The following is a 20,185-nucleotide window of genomic DNA, read 5'->3' as shown; positions in this document are numbered from 1 at the left end:
ACTCACCGTATCCTCGTCGTCATCGGTATTGTCGAGCTGTTCCAGCTGCAGCTGAGCGAAGGCGTCGCCGTTGTGCGTGTGATTGTGCAGATCCTTGGGCGTGGACTCCTCGGAGATGACCGATTCCGAGGGCAGGTTCTCAACAAACGCCACAAAGTTGCCCAACGGCTCGGCTGGCGTCGACGCCGACGTCGAGGAGCCGCCCACAGATTTGAACTTGTTGTTGTTGTTGGCTTTGGCATGGCTTGGACTGGTGGTCCTGGTGGTGCTCGTGGTGACGGTGGTAACATGCTCGATGCGGCGCGTGAAGCGCGTGTTCAGCTTGATGCTGTTCTGTGACGATGACAGCGACTGCGGTGATGTGGTGGAGGGCGTCTTCACCTGGACATTGGCATCGATGTCGCCGTCGCCGTCACCGTCGCCGTCACCCAAGCGCAGCTGTTGCTGAATGAGACGCTCCGCTTCCAGCAGCAGCTCATCCACGGAGCGAAGATCTGTGCTGTCGGCGAGTCGATTGACCTCCTGGAATATGCTATCCGGATCGGCTGGCTCGAGGTTGCAGTCCTGCTCCTTGGCCAGGAACTCAATGATCGAGCTGCTGCTGGTGTAGTCCAATGCGTTCAGATCCACGCTGGCCGCATCTCCGCTTGCCTCTGCATGTGCTATGGTCACACTCTCGCCGCCCAATTGGCGCGCCCGTCCGCGCAGCGACGACGACGCCGACGCAGACGCCGACGCCATTGGCTGCACCTTGGACATGTCCCAATTGCAGCTGTTGCCTGCGGATTTCACCCCGGTTCAACTGCTTCTTCTAATCCCTATTCTTTTGCGTGTTATTGTCTACGCCTGGCGCCCACACACACACACACACACACGCACACCTGCGCTGCGATGCGTTTTGTTTATTTGTTTGTTTGCGTTGTTGTTCTTTTGATTTTGGTTCTTTCTTTTTTCAATTTACAGTTTCGATGAAAATTTTGCACCCGACCGCCGACGTTGCCGCCGTCTCACTCAATTTAGTCTTTACAGCAATGCGTATATAAAAAAAAAGCAAAATAAAACAACATATATATATAAATATATATATATATATTTGTTACTTTTTAATCTCGCTTCATTTTTCCGTCTTGTTTGTACAATTGCCATAAATTACGACTACTGTTCTTTTTGTCATTCACGTGTACACGTTACGGCTCCACAGCTAACAGCGCTGCTCCACACTTAACAGAGCTGACAGCTGGAAACAATTTAGCGGCATTTTATTTATTTCAATTCCATGGAAAACTATTTTATTGGGCAACATTTTTATTTGTTTCTCAATTGTTTTTATGTTTGCTTGTGATTTACGATCAAATTTGTAATATTTTTTTTTTTTGGCGCTGAGAGCAAATGTTGTTGGCTGTTAAAACATTAACATAACATTCTATTTTTTTTTTCTGCAAAACAAAAAACCAACTTTTAATGCAATTTGAACATTTTTTTCGATTTCCAAGTAGTGCCTTATTGAAATACAACATAAATTCATTTCTTTTGAATTTTTTTTTATATATATATATTTTTTTTGTTTACTGCAAGAACAATTATTATATGTAGTGTGTAGGGTTTCCTTATATATAGTTGTTTTTTGTTTTTCACATTATCGACAATTTTAAAACAAAAAAATAAATACATATATTTTGTTCCCGAAATTGAGTTTTTTTTTTTGTTTTGTTTTTATATCTCTCTCTGGTTTATATCTCAGTTGTAAGCCTAAATATGACATTTTTCATTTAAACATACACATACATACATTTTTAATTATGGATAGAGTTTTTTCTCGCTTAAAATAACTATATTTTTTTTCTGGTTTGTTTTTGTTTGCAAAACATTACATCTTCTACTTTATACATGTACAAGTATGTGTGTGTGTGTGCTTATAAATACATATATATATAGTTAAAAAAAAAAAAAAAGAATTTTTAATTATAATTAAAATAGTAATAGAGCATAGAAACATTAAATAAAAGCTAGATAGCATTGAATAAAATCGTTGAATAAACAATATGTACAAACGATTATCTGTGTGTGTGTGCGTGAGTGTGTGTAAATATATAATAATAGTTGCTAATATTGCTTATGACTATATAACGTACAGATTATCAGTATTTAATTTGGATCTTTGAGTGTGTGTCTGTGTGGTTGTGGTTGTTGTGTGTATGCGGATGTGTGTGTGCGCGGGTGTGTTTGTAGTTAAAACGCTGACCATGCTCATTTGCTATCACTTTTTTGTTTTAAATACAATACAATTAAATATTGCGAAGCTAAGCTGAAAACCCAAGGCAGAGCCAAGCAGAGCACAGCAAAATATTATAAAATATACACATATATATATATATATATAAAATTGTGTGGTGTGTGTGTGTGTGTGTTCACATACATATACGTAATAGGAAATAAATAATTATGTATATAGGCTGCAATTGTCAGCAATTACAAACAACATAAATAATTATTATTTTGGTGGCAGGCTTTCAGTGACTGGCGGCGGCGACGGCTGTCTTCCACAGATCTGGCTTACTGCTCGTCCGGCATTGATTATCTATGACTGCTGTAGGTCTTGAAGACACGTGGCATGCTGCTGCCACTGCCACTGCCACTGCTGCTGCTGCTGCTGGCGGTGGTGGTGGTGGTGGCTGTGTTGTTGCTGCTGCTGCTGGCGTTGTTGTTGCTGCTGCTGCTGCTGCCAGTTGCAATGCTTATGTTGCTGCTAGAAGCATTCGCATCTAGCGTGTGCGCCGCTGCATCATTTGGCTCATGATGATGATGATGATGATGATGATGAAGATGATGATGATGATGCGTCGTCGTCTCTAGATTGAGGGGCATCGGCATCGTATGATCCTCATCCGCATGCTCATAGATATAGTCGCGCTTCTTGAAGTTGTCAATTATCTTCTTGGTGGACTTCATGTGCGCCACAAATGCGGCCTCCAACTGTTGCAACAAATAAATATATGTTACCATGCGATATTCAATAGAAGAAAATATTTATATAAAGCGATTGTTTACGCACACTGGACGTCAGGTTCATAAAGGTGTGATATTTCTCCAGCACACCAACGATCTCCTTAAAGCTATTGCCACGCAGCTGCCGCCGCACGATTGTCTCATACTGGTCGTTGTCGGTTATCAGGTTACCAATTAATATCGCCGCATAGCTGCCTTTCAGCGTGTGCTCCATGTGATGGCTGGCGCGTTGCACAACTGCAATTGTTCAAATACCATATAAATATATATTTATATATATCAATTGTATACTATATTTATAATTATATTCTACAGTTTATAGTATAGTATAGTTTGTCCGGCAAAGATTTGCCTTGCAGCCAGTTTTTTCAATGCAAATTAACATTAGATATATCAAATGTCGCTTCTCCTGATGCATTTTAATCTATTTTAAATCTATATGCTCGTGTCCATTGCATTGCATTTTTCTAATGTAAATATTTAAAGTCTATTGGCGAGTTCTTTGTAAATAAACTGTTCAGCTTGGCTTTCATTGCCAGACTACCCCCTTTGCCCAGCCACTGTCATGGAATGTGCCAAAGATACTCGAATTTCATTGCGTATGGCTGGCTTTTCTTTAGAATCGATTTGCATGCTATTTATATATTTGTTTCCAGCATTAACGAATATCAAATATCCAAGTGTGTATCCCGATCTGTTATAACTTACGATTGTTGACTGTCTCCTCGACCTCCTCCTGCTTCTTTTTGCTCTTCTCGTTGCTCTCGAGGAAGGCGTCCGTGTTCTTCTCCACAAGTCTGCACACATAAATATGAAATGAGCGAATTAATTTTTGATAAAGTGCGAAATGAAGCTGTGAAAGTAACGCACCTGGCCAACTCCTCGCACTTGTAGAAGTACTCGAGCAGCGCCTGAACCGCACTGACCGCCTGATCACCGGATGTTTTGGGATTGTCCGCCACATATTCGGCCGGCGCATGGGCCTGCATCAGTGTGGCACGATTGGGAGGCGTGTGCATGCACAGATTGATGAGCAGGGTCAGCACCTGGCGGAGTCAGCACAAAACATGTTGGTTAAATATCATGAATATATAAGAATTAGATCAACTCACCAGGATGCTCAACTCGAAGACACAGCGATCCGGAATGTAGTTGGACGCAAGCAGTAGCAGATGGAATGATGTCTCGATGACATCGCTGCGCTTGCCGAGCAGCTCGGCGCCCAGCGAGGGCTGCGCCTCGTTGAACGTGTGCGTCAGATTGATGAGCACCTTCATGACGGGTATGAGGAGTTCGCGCATCGCCACGCCCGGATGCTCCTTGCTGCTATTCTGTTCGGCTGTCGAGGGATGCAGCAGCAGCTGGCGATCGCACAGGCGGTAAAGAAAGCACAGCGTATCCACGGCCCGTCCCTTGGCATAGGTGAGCATATACCGCTGATTCGCCTCATTGTGCTGGGTGACATTCTCGAGGACGCGCAAACAGCGCGCCACCGTTTGCATATTATCAAGCAGAGCTGGCTCCCAGGCGACCAGGGCCATGTCCGTGGCAGCTGTGGCAATTACCGGCTGACAAAAATCGGATATTGTCTTGATAATATGCTCCAGGCCGCCAAGTTTGCGTAGATCCTCTTTGAACCATTCGCCCGCACGCTTTGAGGTTAGCGAGAGCAGCGTTTCCATCGCCAAAGTGCCCACCGTTATAGACTCGACATTCAGATGGGTGCCCTTGCCCTGGGCCTTGATCTCCTCGCATAGTTCGCGCACCTTTTGCTTGTTCCTCTCATAATTGGGACGGTCTGTGTGCGCAGCGACGCCCACGCCTTCGGCTTCCAGCAAATTGATCATCAGCTCGAGCGAATCCCGATCGAGATCCATGTTGAGGCCCTCCTGCGAGAGTATATACATAATGGCCGAGGTGCACAGGCCCAGGCTCAGATCCTTGTTGGCATCCGATAGCGCCTATGCAATTGTATAGCAAATAATTCGATTATTTATTTAAGATAAAGGACACCCCGTCTCCGTCTCCGTCTCCGTCCCTGTCCACTCACCTTAAAGAACTTGGTGACGACGCCGTGGGCGCGCACATGCATACGAAAGGCGGGCGTCATACATTTGGTGGCCAGCTGCAGGGCGGATAGGCAGCGTGTCGGCGGTGGATTGTGCGGCTGCAGTGCATCCAGTATGTACTCGACATCGTCATACATCTCCTGGTACTCGCCAATCTCCTGTATCTGATGCGCCGTCTTCACATTCCGCACCACCGTATAGTATTCCTTTGTTTTGCGATCCACGCGCAGACCCGTCCGCTCACCAGCACCAGTACCAGCGCCAGCTGCAGCTCCAGCCGTGCTGCCGCCGCCGCCGCCGGGACCAGCTTCATCCGGACTCGGTTCCAGTTCAAGGTCGAAGGCATCGCTTGACGCCGCCGCCGAGGATTGCCCACTGTGTTGCGGCTTGGACTGGCGCGTCAGTTTGCCCAGGGCCGGACTTTCGCCGCGCAGCGCGGAACTGCTGCAGGTATTGTTGTTGGAGTTGCTGTCACCAAAGTCCCCGTAGATGGCATCGATGGTGGCCACTTTGCTGGCCAGCAGGCTGTCCGCCTTGGCGCCGCCGCCCGCTGTCGTCGAGGCGGAGGCATTGCTGGCATCGCTGCCGGTACCGCCGCCGTTGGCCTCCAGTGCCGCATCCCAGCTGTGCTTGTACAGATGTCGCTTGGCCACCGACGCCTGCTCGGCCTGATCGGAGGGCACCAGCGCCCGGCTCTTGAAGATGCTGCCCTTCTTCTTGGAGATGACCAGTTTGACGGCGCCGCGCTGCGTCTCCTCGCTGCCGGTGTTGGCGGCACTGCTGGTTGCTGCTGCCTCCGCAGCGGCAGCGGCAGCTGCAGCAGCAGCAGCTCCAGCGCCCGCCACCTGCGTATCCAGGGTGAGCGTGCGCTTGAACTTGTCCTTGAATTTGTAATCACGCGGCGGCGGCGACGAAGAGGAGCCATCGTGCTGCAACGAGGAGCTGTTCGATGTATTCGACAGCTCATCCATGCCCGGATCAGGCTCCGCGTCCAGGTCTACATCCAGATCCGTGTGCGGCACCTTGGCCGGCGTTGGCTGGCTATCGTCGTTCAGCTGCGCCTCCTGCTGCTGCTGCTGCTGCTGCTCCAGGAGCTTCAGCTTCAGTTGCTCCGCCGTCGCGGCATCCGCTTCGCCCTGTGGCAGCAGCTGCGTCACCTGCTGATTTTTCCGCTTGCGTCCATAGCTACGCGTTCCGGCTCCGGCGGCTGTGCTGCCTGCGCCATAGTCTGTGGTGCGACTGGCCTCCGCTTTGGCGGACAAGTTGGCGGCAATTTTGTTGATGTTGTTATTGTTATTGTTGTTGTTATTATTGCTGCTGGCCAAATTGTTGTTGTTGGCGCGCGCAGCGGCACGTCCGCGTCGCGGCGGCGCCTCAGCTGCCTCCAAGCACTTTTCGGGCGACTCGACCAGCTCCATTTCCGTTTCCATTCTCTTGCTGCCGCGCGTGCGTGTGGCACGCTTCGTGACCGCGGGCATGGACGTGGACGTAGACGTGGGCGATGATGCCTCCAATGGCTTAGCGCGCGCTCTGGTGCGCGTCTCCGTGGGCGTTGGCGCCGGCTCCGCATTGCTATTGCTATTGCTATTGGACTTGCGCGCACGTCCGCGCGTCGCCCGCTTTGGCTGTTTGGACTCGGCGGCCGGCTCGTCGACGCCATTCAGACGTGGCACCACATCGCCGCGCAGCACAGAGAGTATGTCCTGCTGCAGCGGCTGCTCCACACGACTATGCAGATCAGCTGCTGAGCCAGCGACTGTGCCGGGTGCTGCTGCAGCAGCTGCACCCGTATTGTTGCCATCGATGGTCATCATCATGGACTCCAGGCGCGACTCAATGTCCGAGGGCGGCGCCACCAGTGAGGAGTGCTGGCTGGTCTCTAGATCGCTGGTTATGACACTAGAGCCGCGGCTGCGTATTACACAGCTCTCCTCCTGCACCGCCTGCGCGAGCAGCTGCGGCGTGCTGTTGCCCTTGGACGAGATGCTGCCCAGCACCGACGACTGTGAATCGAAGTCGTGATCGGAGCGTGTCGTTGGCGATATAACCGACCCCCGCAACGGCTGTATATGCGTCGGATGCGGCTGCTGCTGCTGTTGCTGTTGCTGCGGCTCGCTCAGCGCCAAATGCGGCGAGGGCGTCTTAAACTCCGTATTGGCCAATTCGGCGACCGACGCAGTTGGGGCAGCAGCAACTGCAACAGCTCCTGCTGCTCCTCCTGCTGCTGGTAGACTGGGCTGCAGTTGCTCGACTAGCTGGGCGTGCTTTAAATGTTTGTGCTTTTTACTTTTAGATTTCTTTTCGCTGCGCGACTCCTCGCCAGCGGCCTTTGCTGCAGCGGCGGCGGCTGCTTTGGCGATCGCGTTCCGTATGACGTCCGTTTTGATGATCAGCTTCAGGCGCTCCTTGGGCGGTTTGTCTGGTGAGATTTTCACTGTGCAATAATTGATTTCAGGCGGTTCTTCCTCTTCGTCTTCCTCCTCCTCCTCGTCCTCGTTTTCCTCTTCTTCTTCGTCGTCGTCGTTGTTGATTTTCGCGTGCGCTGCGTGCGTCGCTGCCTGCGTTAACGCTTCGCTGCCAGCTGCTGCGGCTGCGTCCTGAGCTTCTGCCGCTGTCGGCGGTCGCAGCGGTTTAACAGTTATTTTTGGCGTACTTGCAGGAACTATGGCTTCTATTTGATCGGGCAGCGCATCGCTGGGCGTCTCGTATGGCTGCTGCTGTTGCTGATGCTGCTGTGCAGGCGAACTATTTGGCGGCTCCTCGCTGTCCGTGCTGACTAAACGTGAGGTGCCCTGCAATTGAAAACGGCAAATGATTTCATTGTTTATAACACAATTCGATCTAACTGTGTGCACTTGTGGGGTACGTTGTATTTTCTCAGCCGCAATTAACACTTTTGGCTAACGGCAGCGACAACTGTCGCGCAACAGACACAAACAACAACTGGGCCTAAGCGGCGGCGGCAATCAAATGAAAACGTTGTTGAAAAAACAAAAACAGAAACTCAAGCAAAGAAATAAGCGACAAAAAAAAAACTCCGTTTAATGTAAAAGCGCGCGTAATTTAACACTGGCGCTGCGCGCTGCTTGCTGCTTGTTGTTATTGTTGTCGCTTTCTCTTTCCCACACAGCGCTTAAAGAGCGCTTCCAGCCGACATGTTGTGGGGTGCGTGAATATATGTATATATATGTGTGTGTATGCGTGTGCATGTGTTTGTGTACGAGAGCGAGCGAGAGGCAGGCAGGGATCGTCTCTCGCCGAACGCGTCACTCGTGCGCACAGTGGTTAAGCAGACGATGAAAATATGTCAACTGCGCACAAATGCAAGTCGCACAATTTATTTTCTTTTTTTTTTGCATTTCTTGCAAAAGTTAACATTATACTGAATTTATGATAAACAAAATTTTAATCAATTTGTATTGATTAAAAAAAGCTAGACATTAAATTCTTGAATTTATGCGCAGATCTCGTTTGGGAAAGTATAATAATATCAGGCAATTATTTCTATATAGAATGGTCAGGATATTTTGGAACTTCTAGAACTAGGCTCTGCTCATTTTTTAACCAAATTAGCAAATAAGTTTTCCAGATCGGAGCACTATACGTACGATATGCCGGCGATTGAGTTAAATTAACAGCACCAAGAAAATGCTCTTAGTATATCAGGAAAATCTTATCAACGTTGGGCTATTTTACCAATTAGATCCAATTGGACAAATCGCTGGGATATAGGGAAATCTCATTTCTATATAGAACAGTTTCTATAACAGTTTTTAAAGCTTAAAGACGTTCTATTAATAAACGCGCGATTTGCAAATTCCACCCGCAACTGTGGAAAATTGGCGGAAAACGGAAAATATTTTGCAGGCCATGCGATTTACTTCAAACGCATCTTTAAAATGTTTTAAACTCTCTGCACAATCCACCCCCACTTGGATGGAAAATGTAGGTCAAAGGTTGTACATGCAAAAGTTTACCTTCAGCTTTAAGCTTCACAAGAAGGTACAACTTTTGGTTCTTAAATAAATATAGCTCTAGATGTCAAGATTGCTATCTAGACCGGAAAATGCCAGCTAGTCTGTTATTTATCTGCCTCTGGCCATTTAATCTTCGGCATCCCGAAGTCGTAGGCTTTGTGGCCTTAGCACCGGGTGAGATGTGATCTCGTCAGCTCGAAACACTCACTTTGGAAATGCGCAGAACAATTGGCGGATGTTCGGGCGTGCGGGAAGCACTGGATGAGGCGGATGCAGATGGCACAGTAGATGCGGCCATTGTGGAAGCTGAGCCGGCTGTGATGCCAACGGCTGCTGAACTGGGCGCCGTTGTTGGCGGAGGAAGCGCTGGATTGCCATCTGTTGCTGCTGCTGCAGGGATTGCGGCTGTGGCTGTGGTTGGATCTGGGGCTGCTGGTGTGGCAGCATCCTGGGATGCGGCTGTTGTTGTTTCGGACGCACGCGTTTTGGGCATCACCAGATCCTTGATGGGCGTGGGATAGCGTTCGTCCTCGTCCACTTCGCAGTAGTTGACCGCTTTGCGGGCCCGTCCCAGAATACGTGATGGCGGCGCCTCGGGCTTTAGTTTCTTCTCCTCCTTGATCTTCTTCTTCTTGCCCTTGGGCTCAGCCGTGGGCGATGCGCCCTTACTCAGATCCATTTGATCGGCTGCATCCAGGGCCAAGCCATCGCCTATTTCGGCGGCGCCAAACGCACCTGGCGTTAAGGCAGCCGTCGTCGTTGCCGCCGCCGCCGCCGCCGTCGTCGCCGTTGCCTTCTTCTTGGGCGACTTACGCTTCCGCTCAGCGGAGTTGCCTTTGGCCAGCTTGAGCTTGATGGGTTCCCGTGTGGGCGTCATGGCCGCCTGATCCCGCATGGGCGACGTAGCGGCGACACAGTGCGGCAGCTGTTGTATTATCTGGGCTATCACCTCGGGCGGCGCCGCGTTGCGCGACTTGAAGAACTTCTTGGGCTTGGGCGGCTCCGGCACCGACACGGACATATCGTTCGGATCGTGATCGTGTGTAGAGGCCGGACTCTGGGCGGGACTGGCGGCGGCCGCAGCAGCAGCCGCCGCAGCGGCCATCGGATGCAGCGCGGATAGTGTATAGGTGCGCGTCGAGGTGAAGCCCATCTTGCCCCATTTGCCCACCGTGCCGACCGAGCGGGCCACCGTCGGCCGATTGGTGTTCTCCTTCTCCTTGCAGAGCGAGTCCAGCGGCACGACAATGTTCTTGCCCCAGCGCGACATCTTGACAGGCCGAGTTCCAGTCGGTTATGCGAATACTTCCTTCCCTGCGAGTTTCGCCTTTTATTGCGATTATTTTTCTATTGTTTACAATTCGTTTATGCGATAGTTGGCGCGCGTGGCCAGTTGATGGCAATTGCAACAATTACACTGCAAGTGGAAACGGTAAACATGAGCATTATTATCAAAACTAACTAATGCCACATTCAAACTATATATACACATATGTATATTAAAATTATAAAATAAAAAAAAAAAAACACTCTCAAGCGGAGCTTCCCGCAGCAAATGTCAAGAAGCAACAACAACAAAACACAACAAACGAGTTGCCGTAAGCGTTGCGTGCGTGCGAGCGAGCGCACACTATTGTCAATTGCGCGCACAGTGTGCGAGCGCAAACGATTTACCATTTTAATTATTGCCAAAAACAAAAAGAAACAGAAATGATACAAAAAAAAACACACACACAAGAGTAACAAATCAATGCACATCAACTTATTTGTTGCACTTTGAGTTGTTCTATTTATATTTGAAGTAAACACGCTTCGTAAACTGTACAAACTGTATTCATGTTTGCTGCATGCTCACCTGAAACAAAACATTTGTGTTGCGGCCAATGTTGATTGTTGTTTGTAGTTGTTGTTGTTGGTTGCGCTGCGTTTATTGCGTGAATGCATGTGTTTATGTATATGTGTATGCATATACATGCAAGCATACATATGCATATGTATGCTCGAAAATCTCTGTTGCTCTGTATGTATGTATGTATGTGTGCGAGCAGGAATGCAATAAAACAGAAACAGACAGAAACGTCGTCGTCGTCGTCGTTCGCTTATTGGCGCAATTTTGTGTTGCACGCGCGAATTTTCTTAGCTACTTTTCACGTTAAGCGCACCCGCACCACACCAAGTTAATAATAATAGCTAACGCACTGTTGCCGCTGGCTGCCCAATGTGCATAGTTAGTGGCAATTGCATGTTTTTTGTTGCACACATTTTCCACCACTTTTAACGCAGCAGCATACGAAAATCGCAACGAATCAGGTACAACAACAGCTACAGATTATATACATACAAATCACTGTTTGTGTGTATATTGAAATTATTGCACATTGCGAACACACAAATTCGAATACGTTCAAAAATGCTGGTTTGCCGTGTTTTGTCAAAGCAATTAAAACCCTTTAAAAACACACAAAAATATTTAATTTTTTCTTCGCAACTACGTTTTAGAGTGACCAAATTTTGTTTGCGTTGTTCAGCTTGGCATTCGCCACGAACGCTCAGTGTTGTGTTTTTTCCATTTACGTTTCGCATTTTTGCGTTACGCGCTGCTCAATTTGCGTTCACGCTACATATTTGGCGTACGTTGTGCTGCCAACTTAAAGTGAACGCAAATTTGCGTGCAGCCCACTTAAGGTTAGTGCGCAATTTGCGCGCAGCCAACTTTAAGCGTTTGTCAAATTGAGTTTGAGCGCAGCCAACTTCAAGTAAGCGCCCAATTTAAAGGTAGATTTGAATTGCATACGTTTATTATGATTATTTAATTATGGTTTATTGATCAGCTTAATGCTATCTGTAACGCTCTGCTGTCCATTCACAATATACGCCAGCGGATCATCTTTGCTCGACTCCATCAGATGCTCGCACAAAGTTTGATTAATGGCAAACATGAACGACAAGTCAATATCATAGCGTGGCAATTTCTCTCTAATAAAACGCTCAAATTAACGTTTGACATATGCATTTGAGTTGTTGTGCGACTCACCTCAAAAATGTAATCACATTATCGCCCAGCGTGGGCTGCCTCGACAGCAGCAATGCGGACAAATATCGCGGATGCTTCTTCTTCTCGGCACAGTGCATGATCAGACCCCAGTTCCTATAATCCGTGTCCAGCACATAGGTGTTGTAAATGCCCTCGTCTATGTGTGAAATTTTATAATATATATATTTAATACTCAAGACAGGCCTGGGCTTACATATGTCCTCGGTGTGCATCCAGTGGCCGGGCGTGCCAAAGTCCGGTATCAGCCACGTGATGTTGCCCTGCAGCTTCTCGCGCAGCGGATCTTCGGCAAAGATGTAGCTAAAGTTCATGGTTATCTGAGGCGGATATGAAAAACATGTATGTACTAGTAGAATAGCAGGCATTGACCGGCATTGCCCGGCATTGCCCGGCACAAGTGTCACTCTACAAAATTTAGCCGTCGCTTTTCCACTTTTCCACGGGAAACAATTGAATTTTTTTTTTGTAGAAATATGAAAAAACTTTGAAGTCTGAAGAGGACAAAGTTTCGCATCACAGAGCTTCAGAAATGAGAGTTTAAAGCCAATCGGATCAAAAATAAACTTTTTCACTCATTTTCCACACTTGCGAGTGGAATTTGTCAAAGTGTTCGAATAGATCAAGGGCAAGTCTAGCCCTACACGGCTTGAGCTCTTCATAGCCAATCCGTCAATCATTCAGTCAGTCAATCAGTCAGTCAGTCAATCATGAGATTGCTGTACTTACATGCTGGTCCTCGCTGGAAAAGGCAAAATTGCTGCGCATGCACGCATATTCGGGCAGCTCCTCCGTGGAGGCATAATATTGGACCACATGCCAATTGCCCATCATTAGCTCCAGATCAAAGTTGCGTATGGCGCGCACCTGTTGTGAGGGTGGTAAAGAGGGGACGGTAGTGGTGGGAGAGGGGGGGGGGGGCGGTTGGTAGAATGGTCTCTTATAGAAAGTAAACACATAAATAAATCAGAATAACAACAGCAAAGTTTTCATTGAGGCAAATGTGCGTGCCAGCTGAAATTAAGCCACACACACACGCACACACACACACACACGCACACACACACACGCACGCACACACAAATCTAGTTGCATGTCACTTTGTGCATTTGTTCAATTTGTTTCTCGCTTTTGGCTGTGCGTCTTGCAACTGCCACAAAATAAAAATTAAAAAAATGGAAAAAAAATGAGTAAAAACAAACTACAAACACAGAAACAAGTGTAAGCGTGCCACAGTCGGGTCTGTTCGACTGCCAGATACCCTATGCACAGCAACGAGTTGCCGTAACATCAATTTACACATATTTCTCCAAATTCCATTTCCAGATTCCTATCAGAAAAAAGTATTCCTCCACAACTAACTGGATTCTGCTCCGATTCTTATCGGATTTCTAGATTGGCACGAATCTTTTTCATTTTGAGGGCAAAGCGGATATATATATATATATATATATTTAGTTGAATAAATATTAATGCTTTACCCCTGAAGAAGGTATGAAGATTGTTTATTTATCTAAAATTGATATTTCAATTGGAGATATGGAGATATGCCCAAAGTGCGGCGCTTGCAAATCGATATTTATCGATTTTATGGAAGAAAAATAAAATTGCAAATTCGAAATCTTTTGATTGATTTGAATATGTAAATGGGCTTCGACCTCCGATTGCCAGCCAGGCGAAGCGTATTGTGAGTTTTCAAGATCTGTGAATTTGAGAAGAAATATTCACCAATTTTCCACGCTGGCGGGTGGAATTCAGCACCTAGCTCTTCATCACCGATCAAGCAATCAGTCTGGGCAAACAGTTCATCTATATCTATATCTATATCTATATCTATATCTATATCTATATCTATATCTATATCTATATCTATATCTATATCTATATCTATATCTATATCTATATCTATATCTATATCTATATCTATATCTATATCTATATCTATATCTATATCTATATCTATATCTAGATCTATATCTATATCTATATCTATATCTATATCTATATCTATATCTATATCTATATCTATATCTATATCTATATCTATATCTATATCTATATCTATATCTATATCTATATCTATATCTATATCTATATATATATATCTATATCTATATCTATATCTATATCTATATCTATATCTATATCTATATCTATATCTATATCTATATCTATATCTATATCTATATCTATATCTATATCTATATCTATATCTATATCTATCTATATCTATATCTATCTATATCTATATCTATATCTATATCTATCTATCTATATCTATATCTTATATCTATATCTATATCTATATATCTATATCTATATCTATATCTATATCTATACTATATCTAGATCTATATCTATATCTATATCTATATCTATATCTATATCTATATCTATATCTATATCTATATCTATATCTATATCTATATCTATATCTATATCTATATCTATATCTATATCTATATCTATATCTATATCTATATCTATATCTATATCTATATCTATATCTATATCTATATCTATATCTATATCTATATCTATATTTATATCTATATATACAATGTCTACTGCCTGTTACATACGCTTGCACAGCTGGAGTATACCCTGTTTTATCTATTTTGTCACGGGTACAGGGTATATACTACAAAATCCGCTGCACTTGAGCGCCTGTCAACGTTGCGGCCATGCCGATGGCGACACCGACGCCGACGCCGCTGGAAACAGCGACTGCGACGGCGACGGCGACAGCGGCAGCGACTGCGACACACGGACGTCGGGCACTTAGAAAGTGTGATTGATTTTGGCATCAGTGTGCGCCCATTTCTTTGCCCCCAGACACATTCTGAATGAGAGCCTGACTGACTCGCATATTGATGAGAGAGCACACACACAGACACACACACAGACACACACACACACACACACACGCACACACGGGCATGCAAATGTTTTGTGTACACTGAGAAAAATCTCGCTATACTCTACTTGCATCAAGATCAAAGTTTTATCGATAACTTTGCATGCTATTGTGACATCGATAAATATCGATTTAAATTTTTGTATGGCTTTTACAATTTCTACAAAAATTGGCAGAAACTTTTTTCAGTGCACTGGACTTCTCCCTAAGTACAGCAAATTGTGGACTCGTAGGTGTCTTCTCAAGAGAACTTTCACTGTACGACAAAAAGAATTTTGTTGTCTTCTTTGTGTCTCGAGTACTGGAATGTGGGAAATATTTTATAATTCCATGGCTGCACTGTAAAAATGTCAACAGATTTCCAATGACTTTATCCGCCAACCAATTTAGCCAGCTTATCCGCTCTATACAGCTTATCCGAGCTATCCAAGCTAAGGCCCATTTCGCTTCTACTCACATTTGGACATTTCTTGCGCAGATCCGTGCGCTTCCGGCCGAGCGCCGTGTAACTGTTGAACTTCATCCAGGCCGTGGCGCTGGGCAGCTCCGTCAGGTCGAGCAGCAGCGGCAGCAGAAGCAGCGGCAGCACCTGAGCTGCCCTCTGCGCGAGCAACATGCTGCAGCGGATAACGTTGCGCTGACAATTGGCACTTGGATAAGGATATGTTTGTTTTTGTTTTGCTTATCCGCAAATTGAGCGTTGGGGCTTGAGACGCGCGCGCTGTCCGCTGCGTTGTGGCTGGGGCACTGCGATGCCGTTTCGAACGGATGCCGCGCAGCGGATCCATTCTTGGCGGATAAGGCGCCATATACTAAGTATATAAATACAGTTACATACATATGTGTATGCATGCGTATTACACAGTGTTCATGTAGATTTTTATTAAAATGTTGCGCGTTGTTTTTGTCGCTGTGGCTTGTTCATTATCGTAGCTGAAAATAAAACGCGCACACATACACATGCATACATCGGCTAGTGTTGGCAGTTTAGCTATTTTATAGCTAGCTTCAGCGGCCCAAAATTGCATTAACTCGCGCTTAACTCTGTTCTAGCTGAACAAAATTAACTTTGCTGTTAAATTCATTTGTTGTTGTTTTGTCACGTTACAGTCAATAACAATTTAGCTTGAATAATTCATTTTTCAGAACATGCAGCTTGTTTCTGGCTAGGTACTTTGGCTATAGCTATGCACTGGGCCTGCACTGATTTAGTGATCTAGCGGTACATTGCGAATCAGTTGGAAACAGTGGCGCATACACTGACAACAATAGGCGCATGTGCATGCGTGTGTGTGTGTGTCTGTGTGTGTGTGTCGTGGTGTGGCAATGCGTCATATTTTTTTAATGGAATATTGATATTGGAATGCGTGTAGGCATCCAGCAAATGCCGTCGCTCTCAATCTTATCATTTCCAGCCGCATACACACACATACATGCCTGCCCATATGTGTGTGTGTGTGTGTGTGTGTTGAGTAATTAATATTTGTGCCGTTTTCATGGCGCTGGCACCACTGTGCCACTGTGCCCTTTGGATTCGTATTTTCGTATTTTTGGCTGCATTTCGAGTTTTGGCGAGTTGCGTCTTAAGCACATTTTGAGTTTAGTTTTTATTTTTTGTTGCCTTTTGCCAATTTATGCGGTTTTCACTTGAGGTTGTCGCCTGAGCGCATTGATCTCAGTCCGTTCCCTTTGACGTTGTCTCAAGACCCTGGCAACAGGCTGCACAAGCACACATACATATACATAAATAACTTTCTCGCGGCACTTGTTGGCCCTCGCGAGTTAACGAGTGGAGGAGGTGTGGGTTGGGGGGGGGGGGGGGGGGGGATTCGATGATAAAGATGAAATCGGTTTTTTGTTTTTCTTGGTGAGACTGTTGAAAAAGGTATGCAGCAAACAGGAAACACAAATTTATTCTTTACGATCGCGAGAACAGCCTTTGGACACTTTCTCTTTATTGCGAAACTCGTTGGGCGGCATTTTCACGCAGCCATCGCGACATTCGACATCCACATTCACAGCATCCACATGCACATCTACATCCACATTCATATACACATTCAGCATCCACAGCCCAATCCACAGTTGACATCCTCAGCGCCGCCGCGTTCGGGTTCTGCCTGCAGGTGGGGCGTCAACGCGGACGTCGAAGCTGACTGCGCAACGTCTGCGTCTGCGCGCAGCGTCTTCACTTTCCTTCTTCCGCCAGCGCTTGCGTCCGCGTCTCTGTCTGGTTTGCTCAGTTGGTCAGTCAGTCCGTCTGTCGGGCAGTCAGTCAGGCAGTTGGCCAGCCCAAAAACGGCTCAACTTTCGACGTGCTGCCGCTGCGGCGCGACGGCGACTGCATCGCTTGGCCATGGCCATGGCCAGTTCCGGCTTTAGCGGTCATCTCTCTGCAGACGCAGACGCAGACGGAGACGCAGTCGTCGGCCAAACGGACAGACGTCTCATCCAGGCGCGACGCACTTAAACGAAAAGCCGCTTTTTTATGTGCGCCAAAATGAAAGAAAGAAAAAAGAAAAGAAAAGAAAAGAGCGGCCAGCGCGAAAAAGGCGAGAAAACGACCAACGAGAAATGTCTCCTGATCGCACACAAGCACACACACAGGCACACGCACACACACACACACACGCGTGCGTACTTACATATGTCTGTGCGCTGAAGATGAATGAAAACAAGTCAAATGAATGCTGCAGTCGAGAGTGCTCGACTAGCAAATGCCCTGTATGCTCATGCCTACATGCATGGTTGAACAAATATATGATAATAAGTTTATTTTTTAACTACATATGTATTAGTTATAGGATACGAAAGCATATTCATAATAAGTGATAAGAGTATTTAATAAATAAAATATATGCAAAAGGAAGTTGGCCTGCCTCTTTTGTCTGTGACAAACATTGGCAACGGTAGATGTTACCCCATCGTTTTCGGGCACAGGGTATAATGACTTGCAATTTGCGCATGCGCCAAGGGCGTAGACGGCCGCCAGCCAACCCATATCGAGACTCGTAATGGTAGCTGCCACTGGCTCAAATCACAATGCGTGCAACATTGTTGCAGTTGCACTTTGCAAATGCCTGAAGTGTGCCAGTGCCAACGGAGACGCAGCCGGGTGGGGCAAAGGAGTGGGTGACACTCGCAGACTGTCTACAATCTGTAGATCATATTTTGTCAACAAATGAGCAATGCACTGCGCAAAAATTGAAGTGAATTGTTCAAATGTGTTCATTCATTAAGTATAAGAAAAAATAAGAATAAATATACTTATGTATTGTATATGTTCACACTTAAATACTTCAGTTGAAACGCTTAAGATTTACCGTGCTGTTAAGCGTTGCCACCTGGCTAGGCAAGGCACATCTGGCAGCATCAAGCACTTGACACTCAATTGTGAATTAAACAATTTCCTTCAATCGCCCTGCCAGCCTGTCAATGCGGTGCTGCCAACTCGGCGCGATGTAAATTGCGCAGAGTGAAAACGAAATTGCAATTTAACTGCTTGTCAAAGTAACATGAACTTTGACAGCTAGCTAGCGAGCATGTGCCTAACACTCTAAATATAAATACATATGATTGTGAATTGTTAAACTCAATTTGATAGAGAAAGTCCTACGAAAATATCTATCTAGAGTTCAATTATATATAGTATAGTAAGTCGGAGCATTTCGAATGTCGCAATTGATTTAAATAAATGCAATGTCCGCGTGCCGTTGACCACTGTGCGCTGTGCTCCCGATTTCTCAATGAAGCACCGTGCTGGCCATTAACATTTTTTGGACATGCCAAGACTGCAATTACAACAACAACAACAACAACAACAACAAGAAGAAGACAAGAGACTGCACAAATAAAAGAGAAAAAGTTGTGCGTATTCGTAGAATAAGCCAATGCTCATGATGATGTTGCTCTGTTGCTGCCAGATGATGATGATGATGATGATGATGTTGATGCTGAGATGCTACACTTGAATGCCTGAAATGCCACGCCCAGTAGCAGCAGCAGCAGCAGCCACAGGTGACAAGGCAGGTGGCAGCGCCTCGTCTGGAATGCCAAACGTTTATTTGTCGGTAATTAAATTTGAAAATGATTTAAATTTCACCAGCGAATATTTGGAATTGGACTTAACACTTTCTTCTCTTGGCCAGGCCACGTTCCTAACACCAAACCCAAAACAAAATCCGAACCCAAGCCACAGACACACACACACAGACATACACACACGCACGCACGCGCGCGCGCATGCGCACAGACAGACACAGTTACAGCCTCTGGCCGGCAGGTGGGGCCACCCGCAAGCGCAGTTTTGTACGTTGCATGCCCGCCTCACCCCGCCCCACCTCCACAGCATCTCGGGCTCCCAAGCGCAATTCAATGATCAATTCGTCTGATTGGAAGATTTTGTTTTCTATTTGCAATTGATTGATGCTCTTTTCTTTTGGCTGGCAGGCGGCAAACGCAAAGCCAAGTGTCGTTAGGCTGCACATGGCCAGAAAGTGTGTGCGTGTGTGTGTGTGTTTGTGTGTGTGTCCATATCCCATTAAGTTTTGTTTGGCTCAATTGAACTGATGAAGAATGCCAAACTGGAAGTGCTTCTCAATGCATACAACAATTGTTGCTTGAATAATCATCATTGTGGTTGCAATTCGTTTTCTCGATTTGCTGGGCATGCGGATGTCTATATTGAAAAAGTGAAAATAAGTAAGCTGTGTGGGGTATTCGAGTACCCAGATACCAATTTTGCAATTCACATTTATCAGATGTAACGCTTAGTTTAGTCAATCTATAAACATATATCAATCGAATATTTCCAAGTAAATATTTTTAGGGAAATATATTTCCCCTGATTGATCTTAAAGGTCTTACGGATTATTCGTTTCCATATGATCAAGTGATGGATGAACGTGGCTTGATGGATCCAACTTTAATTTACTTTAAAGTATCTATATTTGTACTTATAAGTGGTCGTACATCCAGATGTACGACAACAAGTCGACAGTTAAAATCTAAAGAAGACTGTCTGAAAAGCTGCACAAAGTTCTTAAGCTTCACTTGTGCATACATCTTGATGTATGTATGAATGACTGCCTACAAACTTTTAAAGCCATACATCAATATGTGCATATAAGCTAGTAGAAACTGTTCCGACCATACATCAAGATGT

General features: G+C 45.8%; 3 protein-coding genes across 4 annotated transcripts in view; all 3 read right to left on the bottom strand.

Moving 5' to 3' along the window:
- LOC115768794 (centrosomal protein of 162 kDa) overlaps positions 1 to 917 on the bottom strand; it is a 30,186-nt gene extending 29,269 nt beyond the window's left edge. The window contains exon 1 of the mRNA XM_030713490.1: positions 7 to 917. Coding sequence (XP_030569350.1) covers positions 7 to 759 — 753 coding nt within the window. The 5' untranslated portion in view covers positions 760 to 917. The remainder of the gene's footprint in view (positions 1 to 6) is intronic.
- Positions 918 to 1,970: 1,053 nt separating this feature from the next.
- Positions 1,971 to 10,957, bottom strand: LOC115768808 (protein wings apart-like). Of its 2 annotated transcripts, XM_030713504.1 has the most exons (8): positions 10,908 to 10,957; positions 9,261 to 10,469; positions 5,057 to 7,867; positions 4,119 to 4,967; positions 3,877 to 4,052; positions 3,715 to 3,803; positions 3,053 to 3,243; positions 1,971 to 2,973 (listed from the first exon to the last, which is right to left on the bottom strand). In XM_030713504.1, exons 2-8 carry the CDS (start codon positions 10,320 to 10,322, stop codon positions 2,575 to 2,577), a joined length of 5,577 nt encoding a protein of 1,858 aa, XP_030569364.1. In that variant the 5' UTR covers positions 10,323 to 10,469; positions 10,908 to 10,957; the 3' UTR covers positions 1,971 to 2,574. The 2 variants fall into 2 exon arrangements, with proteins under 2 accessions (XP_030569364.1, XP_030569365.1); XM_030713505.1 differs by lacking the exon at positions 10,908 to 10,957 and having other exon boundaries at positions 9,261 to 10,475.
- Positions 10,958 to 11,858: 901 nt separating this feature from the next.
- On the bottom strand, positions 11,859 to 15,750 carry LOC115768804. Its single transcript, XM_030713499.1, has 5 exons — positions 15,479 to 15,750; positions 12,834 to 12,971; positions 12,301 to 12,424; positions 12,087 to 12,243; positions 11,859 to 12,028 (listed from the first exon to the last, which is right to left on the bottom strand). The coding sequence occupies exons 1-5, from the start codon at positions 15,635 to 15,637 to the stop codon at positions 11,866 to 11,868; spliced, it is 741 nt and encodes a 246-aa protein (XP_030569359.1). The 5' UTR covers positions 15,638 to 15,750; the 3' UTR covers positions 11,859 to 11,865.
- Positions 15,751 to 20,185: the final 4,435 nt, after the last annotated feature.

This window comes from Drosophila novamexicana, unplaced genomic scaffold (assembly GCF_003285875.2).
Source record: "Drosophila novamexicana strain 15010-1031.04,08,12 unplaced genomic scaffold, DnovRS2.1 tig00002019-arrow-arrow-pilon, whole genome shotgun sequence".
NCBI classification, from domain to species: Eukaryota; Metazoa; Arthropoda; class Insecta; order Diptera; family Drosophilidae; genus Drosophila; species Drosophila novamexicana.
This window is presented reverse-complemented; position numbering and strand designations above follow the sequence as displayed.